The following is a 13435-nucleotide window of genomic DNA, read 5'->3' on the forward strand; positions in this document are numbered from 1 at the left end:
TCAATAAAATGCACGATATTTAAATAAATAATCACATCGCGTAATCGCAAATGCGAAGACCAAGCCGCCAGCTTATATTTTATAATAATAATCATGTTCGGATGATGGATTCACAATCGCTTTCATCTCCCAGTAGGTAACTATAAGACATTTTGGAATTGACACAATAACGTTTATCACGTAATTAGGAAGTTAACATGCATTTTGGCCACTTAATGCGACATTATTTTATCGTTTACCAGAGCCTCGCGAGTATTATTTTTCCAATATTCGATGCAGGCGGCTCTCGTGGTGCAGTGGGTTTCCACCCGAGAGTTCTGGGTTCGATTCCCGGTTATGACAAAAACATTTATGTGTTTTTCTCAAAGCCTGGGTGTTTGTGATTGTTCAAAATTACTAACAAACACCTTGTACGAAAAAGCAAGGACATGGTAATTAATAATTCTAAAAAAAAAAAAAAAAACGATGCATGGCAGAGTTCTTTCGCGAATACCATACAGGCGCTACAAATGTCGGGCTTCGTCTTACGGACTTCCCGGGTCTTTTCGGATGTTACGGTATTAAAACTTTTGTTTTATCCTTTAGTTCGAAGCAGACTTGAGTGTGGGTCTATTGTTTCGGATACTATCCGTGGCTTTTTCCAACTGACTTTCTCTTAGGTATGCTTACATACTGCAGTCTGCAATTTAGAAGAGATCTTTATTTAGCTACGTATTTTTTTTCGACTTATACGAGGTATAATTGAGAACTCTGCTATTCTGGGCAGTGTTGACCTGTGTCTCCCTGATAACTAACTATCTTAGAAATAGAGAGCATCAGTTGTTTATTCTCGCAAGATGCAGAACCAACCTGCCACTGGTAAATGCCAATTGGGAGGGCGATAACTATGTTCAACCAAATTGCTTCGGGTGTTGATATATTCTACTTGCGTGAGGTGAGTTTAGGTGGACGCTATTTCATTAACTCTTAAAGTAGGGTCTCCTCAACAAACTCGGTTTACTTCTTTGAACTTCTACAGATGTATAATAGCATTTTCACTGCTTTTGTTTGTTTATATTATGTTCTCCTTGTTATATTTTAATTTTTATCGTTTTTATTACTTTTTTCTTTATAATAATGTTTCATGCAGAGAACTCAAGAAATAATGGGAACTGAAATACATAACGGGTAAGGCGATAGCAGGTAACCGACTCGAGTAAGGAAGAACCCGGGTTAAACTTACGCACGTGTCAAGAATACGTTTTACGTCGAATATTGAAAACTGCTCTCGGTTTATGCATTTACGCTCATTTAATGTTGGTGTATTACACACACTATTGCACGTGCATAATGCGTGCTTCATTTTCGTAGGACACTCGCATATTCAAAACACTGCATCAACATGCGGCGTGTCCACGATATGTTGAAAAATAAATTGAATTAAATTTAAGCCCGAGAAGAATCAATGTCTTCATCGTAATTATTATTCAAGGGATGATTTCCAGAAAATGACGTCCTTGGAGAAGAAGACTCCATCCCATATCAGACCAGCAGACAGGCCGAAGAACGAATGTCTAATAATGAGGTCCCCCAAGTAACGACTAGTTCCATCGACATAGTTACGTATTCCGAGTTTTCCCGGTTAAGAAAGTGTCAAAGTGCGCAGGGAAAATTTTTAATTGGGTATAATTAAAAGTTAGATTAGGACACGACCTGCCGATGAAAAATAAATGACAGGGCCGCGGCGATCGGAAGGTCCGCCGGGCAGCTCGTCAACCGAGCCCAGCGGCCGGGCGTGGCTCCGACCGACGAGCGACAAATTAATTATGTATTAAATTTCTTCTCTACTCAGTACCCCGGAATTTTGTAAACAGTGGGAGGATATCACCCGGAGACCATTATATTAAAGAATAATGGCTAAACATGGTATGGCGAAGAACCGTCAGACAGACAGTGAAATAGTATGTAGTTAGTTATTTAGTTATGTCCTATGTCTTATAGTTTCAAAATACAATCTGAATAGTAAATGTGGCACCCACAGAATAGACTAATAAGATAGAAATGTAAAAGCCAATCGCCATGGATCAAAGCTGTACAGCCGTATTCGTGGTACTATTTTATAACGGTCGGGCCATAAGACACTTAAAAGCTATTCTCGCAGGAAAAAATATCGGAGCTTTGTAATGACCATATTTCCTTAGTAAAAATCACAGAACAGATTAATAAGATAGAAATGTAAAAGCCTGTCGCCAAGGACCAGGGTTTTGGAGCCGGATTTGATGTATTACTTTATGACGGTCAGGTCATTAAACTCAAGGACTACAAAGTGCGCCGACTGTCCTCAAATATTGTCACTATTTAGTTTGCATGACAATTTTAATACATATTATTATGATACAACCAATGGCATTATTAATGGACAACGCACTCACTACAGTAGCTAGCAAGTAAAAGCGACATTCGCACATGTATAGGTAGACGTCATGTGACAAAATTTCGCAATTTCCATTATGCGATATTACGCATCGGGAATTTATAGCAATATCACCTTTATTGTAATGGCATTAGAACAGTGTTTCTAGTGTCAATGTTTATTTTAGCGAGCGATATTGATATTAAAATTTGAATTATGCCATTCGGCAGACCCGACAAAAAGCATCGGAAATGTATAGCAATATCACCTTTATTGTAATGGCGTTAGAACAGATTATGCCATTCGGCAGACCCGACAAAAAAGTGAGTGTCATTTTTTTTCCACGTGCTTCGTCCATATTAATGTCATTGGATACAACACAACACATACATATTTAAGTTCATAGAATACTTACCCAAACTCGAGAACTAAACCTTGTTACAGCCTCACCCACCCCCTTCCCATTATTGTTGTATTCCCCTGGTCGTATCAAATAGAGATTCAAAAATGATTTTAGTAATGTTGTACAATATAAAAATCAATATTATCTGCGTTATCAGTCAAAACACGTCGTGCTCAGGTTATTTACTTACGTACTGTTATTTATGTGATTGTCAAAACGGATTGCTACACAAGTCATTTTTATCTCAATGTGAGTCTTGCAAAAAAACATCAAAACTGTAAAATTTACGAACAAATTAATCTGCCATGCAAAACGTCTTTCAGCTAATTTAATCATTATCCTTTGTAACGTTTTTCGTCTTTACTGTAATATTATGTTATTGAGGTTTTATTTTTCATATAATATGTAGGTTTGCTTCAGCACATCGTTACCAATTTGATAGCTGTGAGATGTGTAGTCACAAAGCAACATCATTTTAGAACGTTTTTATTAGGTCGTATTCTTGTTTGTCCGGTGGTTGTTTATCCAGTACAAATCTTGCAATCGATTTTTAACTAACTTCCCGACTAGCTAGACATTTGAAACTTTTAGAATATATCAGAACACAATGCCAATGCATTCTTTTAACACTTTTAGCCATCTTTAAGCAGTATTGAATTCATGTTCAGTTAATTCTGTTTTGTATGTAAAGTTATTTCAGAAAAATCCGTAAACAGTAAAAGACTATTATTGGTTGCTAAGGGGGGTGGTCCTAGCAACTAAATTATTAATATATACGTGCGTTACTATGGAAATCAAAATGAAATGTCAAAATGACATTTCAGTATTCTCTATTTGTTTGTTTTTTATTTACTTCATATCAAGTACAAGTTTGAACATATTGAGCATAATAATTCAACAGAAAATTTAAAAACTTTGTATATAAAAAGTTCTTTTTATCTTGTAATTATTATATATTTTGTTTCACATACATAACTAACTATTAGTCAGGAAAAAATATTTATAACAAAATCGAATATCGAACATATTTTCTTTAGTAAACGTTCAGTTTACTGAAAAACGGGTCAATAATTATTAATTCCTGTGACATTTGGGGATTTCCGTTAAACACACAGCAGTTTGTAAAACACTGTAGTATTTATAGAGAAAAGACTAGCTAATACTGAGTAGGCTGGCGCATTCATATTTTAACGACCCTATGAATAAACAGGATGAAAGTGATGTTTATCCAATGTCAACATTGGAAAGCTTCAAGTTGTGACAGTTATGCTAATGCAGTAAGGGTTTGGCTTGACTACATCATTAACCATTCCTGCTGCCAGCAAAAGCTTAATAGTGACTCGCAATTAAAATTCAGTAAATAAACCGTAGGTACTATAAAATATTACTTGAAATGGAAATTATGTAATCTCATTTTTTTGCTACGTATTTATTTATCTAACTAGGCTATGTATGACAATGGCGAAGTGTGGAGGTAGATGTTAAGATTCATTAATTAAATCATTCTTTTCTTCTTTCGATCCCAATAAACTCATATGGGTCTCCACAGAGTAGAGGTTTGTATTCAAAATATTTTTACGAGAAATGGATGTTAGCCACTTGCTCAACCTATTAGATCCATACTCTGGCTGCAGATACAAATTGAAAAACAATTTGTGTATTTGTCAGGCCCTGTATTCGAACCTGGGCCCACGCCAATATAAGGATAAGCCAACGCGTGTCTGCCTAACCAAACCATAATCGATAAAAAATATTCTTCTATCTACTTATCTATGGATAAATAGTATGCTTTTAGATATTTTTATAGATAAACGAATATTTATTGACTATTATCTACTATGACTTGGATTAAGCAGGGCATTTTAAAAGGTAACAAACGCTATCTACAAAATGTACATATTCGTAGTTCAATGAAAACAAAAACATTTGACTGAGAAAATGTAGTGTGCACTATATTCATGTCGAATCTTAACAGACTGTCTTCACCCTTCACCACTGTTTTATGACTCTTGTCACATATATGCTATAGGACTAGTGTCCAGCGTTACCAACTTAGCGTTTATCTTGTCAGGTCTAGCATTTTTCGATAGGCATCTAGCTTGCAAAAAGATGCATCTAGCTTATGGCGTTTTTGTTAGTGTTTTTTGATACCTTCAACAGCTTTAAATGTGCTGAAAATAAGTTAGATATTTAGTTTATTTATTTTCTAGCACATCAAATATCTGACCATCAATCAGATAGGTAGGTATTTAATGAACGTAGGTCGGTACTTGAGAAATAAAACAACACAATGAAACAATAGGAGAATTCTTGGCGTTATAGTGATATAATGGTATCAGATATTATAATTTAATGTGTGCTATAGGCAAAAAAGTGATATTTTCACCAAAACATAGCATTTTTCCTGCCAAATAGCTTGTTTTGGTACCCCGTCTAGCATGTTTTTGTCAACGACAGTTGGCAACACTGTTAGGCCCATGAGATAGTTACGTGTTCATGGAAACGCCATGACGTACATCCTTCCCCATCCCGTATCCGGAAATTTGTACGTATGCAGTACGAGATGTATCGGAAATAAATAGTATTGACCATTTATCTTTAGAAGATAAGACGCCTATCAGACTCATCTTCAACAAACCTGAATAGAAATAGACGCATCAGTGGAAACCATATTTGTAACGTTCTGACAGTAGGATAGGGAGTTTACGCCAAGTGGGAGGTGGGGGGGGGGCAACCAACACCCACATCGAATAGTATAATAATTATTGTCGATAATGATTATGTTAACCTACTTTATCGTAAGCCTTATCACGATATTATTGTGTAAAAAATAAGATAAGATAAAAACTCATGTCATATTCCTTGAATTTTATTTATCGGGTGGGTACCTACCAATAAACTTGGATTGGTAGACCCCTGTTTTACCATATAGCAGGCATATCAAATTTCAAGTAGGCAGTGCTTAGGGATTGCAATACCGAATAAAAATACCAATAACGGTATTTCGGTATTTCCTATTGAATACCGGTATTCGTGAAATATATGAAAAAAATCAATCTAACAATAAACTATAGACATAACAATCTCTTTAAATATAAATATTTTGTAGGTAAGATACGGTAGAGATGCTGATGTTTACAAATACCTAGTAGTTGAACTATTGGCACTTTCTTTACAATTATACAAGCGAACCAGTACTTAACCAGGATTTAAGATATATGTGCCGCTACATTTCAAAATCAGACAAGTCCACCTTTAGGTATTTTTGACTTTTTTTATAAATTGCTGAAGAACTACTGCTTTCTAACATTTCTGCATTTTCAAAATGTGGAATTTATTAATTTTAAATATTCTATACTCGGAATAATATAAAATTTCACCCTTGTGACTGTGTATTTGAGAAAACAAAAAGCTGTTTTTCTCCTATTCATCTATTATGGACTTGGCTGATTTTGAAATCTAGCACACATATCTACTTAAAAATACACCTGACAACTTCTAAAACCCGCGAGCGATTGGCGAAAATATTTGGATGAATTTAAAGTTACGGAAGTAGGTACCTACCTACTTACCTTTAATGCAAATGTATTTTGCAAATCTTCACGTGTCATTGCTTTTCAAATCAATAGGTACTAATAGGGTAACAATATTCACAGCTAAATAATGCGTCGATTTGCATATCAATGCGCGTGAACGAAACGCATATACGTTACTAAACGATTAAGTACAGCACGCATGAGAGGGTTGCAATGTGGGTGTTCTATTTGTGAGATCGCGCAACAAAGACGCGTGCATGCGTCATAGAGAGAGAGAGAGAGAGAGAGCTTATGCGTTACAGACATCAAGAAAATATAAAATGTAATACTTGACGGTATTTACATTTTCACGGCTCAATTCCTGTGGACCATGGCGCGATCGTCGCATTGGACATACCTGCCATATAGGACAGGAGTTTAGTTAAATCCGCATAGGTTTGATTACCCTACACAGTTTTTGACATTTTTTGAGGCAGCCGAGGGCGTTCACTGGTCGTACTATTGGTATATAAAATGAGGTATCACTATCGCCAAGGTACAAGTGTACCAAACCTGAAAGCTGTATGTACCATTTTTACGAGCAATGACGTCTACGTTCTAAAAAAAAACCAAACCTGATTTTATTAAACTATAAGTCCCTATTCGTAATTTATTTAAATCAATATTATTTGTATGTTCATAATGGCACAACTGAAATGCGAATAATTTCCATTGCGGTTATCCATTGCGGTTATCGAATTCCATTGACACGGAAAACCAGCCCGATATTATTTTTAGATGATATCATGACATTCAGGTATGTAATGCATGTCATTAGTATTTAAATATGAAATTTAAACACAGAATTAAGAATGTCATACTCATTTTTTTAATTACGTAAGTAGTTATTAATAGGGATTCCAAGCTATTTTCGATACCTATGAATCCCGGGATTGATAAACATAATCCCGAAACTTTCGGGATTGATTTTTTATCAATTTTTATGGAAAATATAACAGAAAAAATACTTTTAATAACAAATAACTACATTAGAAATAAACTGAGTTTGAATGAAGTTTGATTTATACCCATCTATAAGTTGCCGATTCATTTTATTTTTTCACATAAATTAATAAAAATGAGAAAGATTGGAAAAAACAATGCTTCGCACTATTAACAAAGTAATTCCACCATGATCTCATACGTTTTACGGCAGTTTCATATTTGGCTGAATAATTAGATTTATGAAGCGGACAGACCATAAATACACCATGATTTGCTTTACTTTAAATCTCGCTAACCCATTCATTAAGTCTTTACTATCAGAAACAGCAATCTCATATTAAATTCACATTATTATTTAAATTCCAATATTATTTACTCCATTAAACTTATGTATTTCCAAGATTGAACGTATATATTAACAATAAATGTCTTAAATAGTATAAATTATACTAGATTTATTTTTGACCGATTTTACTAATGTTATTTGTAAATATAAAATTTTTATATTAACAGTGGAAAAAATGCCCGGGATCCCGGGATTGTCAAATTGTAATCCCGAAATCCCGGGATCAGAATTTTGGCTCGGGATTGGATTCCCTAGTGTTATTAACATACCTATTAGAATCGAAAAGAGAAAATTTGGCTTTCGCATTGAGGAGTGATTCTCCGCGAAGTGTGTTAGGGGCTTCATGAGAATTCGCAAAAGCTACAACTTGAAACAAATTCGGTAATAGAGTAAAAAATGATTTAACTTGACCTACACTGTTGAACAATGAAGTATTTTAAAGTTTATTGTCAAAATCGAGGAATTCAGTTATCAGTAATGAAGATCAGCACCGGATAGTAATTGCACATTCTGTCAAAGCGTTTAAATTTGTACAAAAACGTTATATGCAGTTAAAGCACAGAAATGATTTATTACCATACGTTTATTGGCCAGCCCAATAGTTTTGGACAATGGTATGTTAAAATAACTATTCCATCAAAATTTTCGCCAATATGCTAAGCGGAACATAGTTTCAAGTATAACACTATCTACAGCCGTATAGCTTGAATCTCAAATTTGACCTCTTTATCCAACTGGAGATTCTAATCGGATGAATTTGGAATCAAGTACGATCTGCGTCCACACGCTGCAACTTCAGTGCCGTGTATCTGAGCCTTTACATGTAGGTATATTAAAATAATTGCCTTAGCAGGCAATGTAGGCGTTCCTCGAATTTCTAGAAAATATCCCATGGGTACCCCGAATGGGAATTGTTATAATATGTGAAAGCATAAACCGAGATGAAGAGTATGTAGGTAGACCAGTGTTTTTAATCTGTGTGCCGCGAGAGTCCCTCCCAATCTGCCGCCAAATGTTCCTAAGTTTAACTTATAAAGGTCACAATAACAATATGTGAACATGAAACAGTCCTAACTAACCCTTTTAACAATTACTAGCTAGGCGCAAATAAGTAATCAGTAGGCATTAGTTATGCACAGGGTTTCTTAACCTTTTTACGCCTCAACCTAAATTCGGATAATAAGTAATGGTTTTGGTAGCGCGACCCAAGAATCCTTTCACCGTTGGTCATTGCTTATTTAGATTGTGTTCCGCAATACTTACTAAAAATCGGGTCATTTGTTTCCGCGAATCGCTTGTTTCAAAAATTAAATATATAGATACAGTTCGTAGCAATTGTAATGTATATTTGATCGTTGAATAAAAACTCACCTTTCTAAATGCAAAAAGTTCCCTTTGCAATTTTTGTCTTTCTGCCGAAGGCTGTTGCCCCTTCCCCCTTATGAACTTCAGCATATTTAACCTGCAATTTAAAAAAACGATAATTCAGTAAAATAAATAAGTAATACGTTTATTAAGAAGTGAACAATACTAAACACTTACAAAAAAAGTAAAGTATAGAACAGTTAACGACAACATTGGTTGTAAAATAAGAGTCTTTTTTGTTGCAGAAATATCAATACGTACATCAGTGGTTTCAAAACAACTTAATCTTGGCGCCTCCCCCCTTTATTTCATTTAATACATTTTTACAGAAAGTGTTTTGTTCTACTAAACGGGCTCGATATATGGATTTCATTGCATCTAATGCAGAAAATTCCGTTTCGCATAAATATGATGTTACGAATGGTAGCAGTACCTACTCATTGCTTTTCTTGACAAAGTATTATATTACTCTTTAGTTTGATTCAACCAAAATTGAACAAATGTTGTTTCCATATAGCCATTTTTATTAGTCAGGAAATATACTACAAATAATTATAAAATAAAATTCTGCATGTGAATTATCATCAATCACACACACCACACAATCACATCATATTATGGTATCATACACACATATTATATTATAACATGTTAATATTCTGTAACCGAAACTGCGCCGCCGGCGACTTTTTTTTACTAATATAACGAATTTTTGGTGTGTGTTTATCTCACTTAACTGGTCTCTTGTTATGGGGGCCATGCACAATAGTATAGAAATGAGGTATAATAAAATTAGTCTCCATATTATCTTCATACAGGTTTGCAAACAACCTAACTTTTATAGGACTGTTTTTTATGTAGTTTATAACTAGCTGCCGTTTTATAAACTATGCACTTGCAAACTGCAAACCTGTGACTACATTATTGTGTTAAACTTTTCGCGCCTCCCTTTGCAACAGTCCGCGCCTCCCAGTTTGGAAATCGCTGACGTACATAATATCTATGTAGGTACCAAGACCTTGCACTAAATTGCGAATTACGATGGTAGTGCTAGTTATTGATGATTGTCTTAGAATGCAATGCGGCAACTTGTTCGCAATAAATGCAGATTTTCGATTGCATATTAAAGTTCGTTAAAATTATTACCATTTATTTCAATATACAACAATCATCATTTTACACAAACAGTTTACTATTATTGCATTCGAAGTATAAACAATAACTAATACTACTATCGAAGTTTACAGTTGTGTGTCACAGCCTGACTATAGTGGGGCTTGGTGTACCTATACATCATTCAACCATATTCATTATTGAGTTGCAAAAACTGTTCAGGACGATTTTTTAATGAAAATGACCTGTGAATGCCATCTACTACTTAATTATATAAAGTTAGCCGGGTGAGAGTTTCAAATTGTGTTCTATTTCGTCAGAATATTTGGGTAACTTGCAAAAACCACTGTTTGAAATATATTTTACGGTACTGTTCGGTTAAAGCGGATACAGCGGAAAACGCATTTTGAAAATAGCCGATAAACTGGATTATTTGTTAGTTTGGGTTAGTTTAGGTTAGGTTGGGTTGAGTTAGGTTAGGTTAGGTTTGGTTAGGTTAACCTAACAAATAATCCAGTTTATCGGCTATTTTCAAAATGCGTTTTCCGCTGTATCCGCTTTAACCGAACAGTACCTATTTTACTGCTTGGTATCCAATACGAAAAACAGTTTTTTCTTATTTTTTTCGAAACTTGAAAAAGTTTCCAGAGTGCTTTTTACTACTCAATGATTCATATTATATTCGAGAACAATCTTCCTCGTCGAAGACGACTATCAAGGACAGCTCTAAAATCATTTTTTTAATAGTTTGACATGGAATTACGAGTAGCTCTTCCAAGCATCGATACACAAAACACAAAATTAGTCGTGTCCTCTTACACAAGCGCAAATAATACAACATCAAAAAAATGATTACTTAAAAATTGATAGAACTTTATAATTATTTTTTAATAGCAATCCTCCAAGATAAACGGACACTATTGATTGTATAGACTGTTATGTGACATGCCGGCGTGCGAATTCCATAGGTATGTGTGTTTTACGCAATAGATTAAGAAAAAAGTTTTGTTTAACGAATTACAATAGTTTAATATATAAATACATAATATGCAACATATTATTATGTTGCACTTATTCTTCCGACCTTCTGTCCGATCCTAATAGGATCATGTGGGCGCCTCCACAGAGTAGAGGTTTGTATTGACAGATTTTGTTTTTACGAGAAATGGATGTCAGCCACTTGCTCAACGTATTAGGTCCATACCCTGACTCACACACAAATTGAAAAACAATATGTGTACTTGCCAGACCCAGGATTCGAACCTGGGACCCACGTCGTTATATTCCAGCGCTTAAGCCGCGCGGCCACCGTTGGTGTGTCTTATTCTTAATATTATACTTATTCTTCAGAGGGCCGCGAATTTTTTTATAAACTGAAGTGTGCCGTGGGTTGCGAACAATGTTGGGATGCACTGCATTGAAACGATTTAAAATTTAAGTTATGTTCACGCAATCTATTTTAAAATAATATTTCCGCTCTAAATGAGAGACTATATTCTTGCCGTGGCACTGAATTACGATTTTCGATGGTAGTGCTAGTTATTGACAATCTTCGATAGCACATGTCGTTTAAAATATTACCATTAATTTCTACAATAATTTAACCATATCGCATTAGAAGTATGAACAATAATTAGCACCATCATGGAAGTTACAGTTATTTTTCATGGCCTGACTATAGTCGGCATTGAAGGAAACCCCACCCCATAGTATTTTAACAGGCATTTTTAAAATGATTGTAAGACATTATTTGCTAAACACAAACACATGTGGGTATTAAACAAAAATTAATTTGACACACGACGTGGGATTCGAACAGGCAAGAAGAGTTCTAGCCGTGCTCCGCAATTCACAATCCTCATGCCTGGTCCACACCGGCAACAAGTCGCGCGACAACTCGTTAAATTTTACGATAATTATCATGCTTATCGTAAAATTTAACGAGTTGTCGCGCGACTTGTTTTCGGTGTGGACCCGGCATTAGACTACTCAAGACAACTTCAATGAAAATTATTTAAAATACATTCACAATGTAAAGTAATTTATTATCACGAAATGGCGATAATCACAACAGTTAAAATTGTTATTTACATCACTACTTCTGCCTGCATTTTTGATTTTATTTCTTGCATTGCGTGTTGCGGTATCAAATGTAAATTCACTACTAAAATGCATTAATACGAATGTAAATAATATTCCCTACGTTCTACTGTAGGGACGGTAAAGTGTGTAAACAAGGTGAGTAAATCAATATAGATAAAGGCGAGATAAAAATAATGGCTGAAATATGCAGGGAATATAAAATTAATACACCGTTTTTTACGGTAAACGAAACTCTATAGAAAATACATACAGCCGATATAACGGGGGATATTTTTGTTTTTTATAACAAATCAGTGCCAAAATCTGATTTGATGATATTGGACAACAGTGAATACAGAGATAATAGACGATTATGAGTGTTTATTTGATGATTTAAAAACAAAGCATTTACTACATAACAAATTAGAATTCAGGACATTCACAAAACATGGTATTTAAATAAAATACTAGTTTTAATCTTTTATAAAAATACTAAGCAATCAGCACCTTAGAAAAAATATAAATTTAAAAACAAAATAATTCACAAGAGTATAGAGAATGTCTGTCTCTGGGGAGCGCATTGATTAGTCTCGCAGCCTTCGCTAATGGTGCCTATACACGAGGAAACTGTTTTGATCCAAAAGAGGTCCCATTCTCGGGCCCGGACAAGGAACGACAAAAAAACACACCTAATTATTTAGGTGAATGGAATATTACGGAGATGCTGCAGTGTGCAGCGCGGCGTGGCTGACACAAACAGACAACAAGAAATAACTTAGGATCGTTAATTGTGAGCATGTGTGATCACAGGTTCAGGCTAAGTGTAGGTATATTGCTAGAATCAAATCAGGGAGCGTCTGCACGTGGGGGGCGTACGCGGACAGGTGCGGGACGTATCAGAACCGGAAATCATCTACCAGACTCTACCGCTGTCGTTTATCAACTTGAAGAAACATTATTAGGTAATAATATGTTATATTTAGTTAGTTAATATTATAATTGTCACATTCGTCTTCAAAATGATATGTTAAAGCGCGGGGATTCACAAACATTCTCTGCATCTCTCATTCACATCTGCGGCAGGATACGACGAATCCACGCGGGCTCTCTATTGGTTAATTTGATAACTTAGAATTAAAATTAGCAATAGTTAAAATGACTCCACTTTAAAATCATAATGGAATCATATTATATTATAATTGGGTGTAAGAAGT

General features: G+C 34.9%; 1 protein-coding gene across 1 annotated transcript in view; it reads right to left on the reverse strand.

Moving 5' to 3' along the window:
* The window catches only part of l(2)gl (LLGL domain-containing protein l(2)gl), a 109522-nt gene that overhangs the window by 92444 nt on the left and 3643 nt on the right, over positions 1-13435 (reverse strand). The window contains exon 2 of the mRNA XM_085949726.1: positions 9033-9123. Within this exon, the coding sequence (XP_085805852.1) occupies positions 9033-9116 (84 nt within the window). The 5' untranslated portion in view covers positions 9117-9123. The remainder of the gene's footprint in view (positions 1-9032; positions 9124-13435) is intronic.

The sequence above is a fragment of the Rhyacophila brunnea genome, unplaced genomic scaffold (assembly GCF_057557595.1).
Source record: "Rhyacophila brunnea isolate RB1 unplaced genomic scaffold, BYU_Rbru_1.0 scaffold_22, whole genome shotgun sequence".
Classification (NCBI taxonomy): Eukaryota; Metazoa; Arthropoda; class Insecta; order Trichoptera; family Rhyacophilidae; genus Rhyacophila; species Rhyacophila brunnea.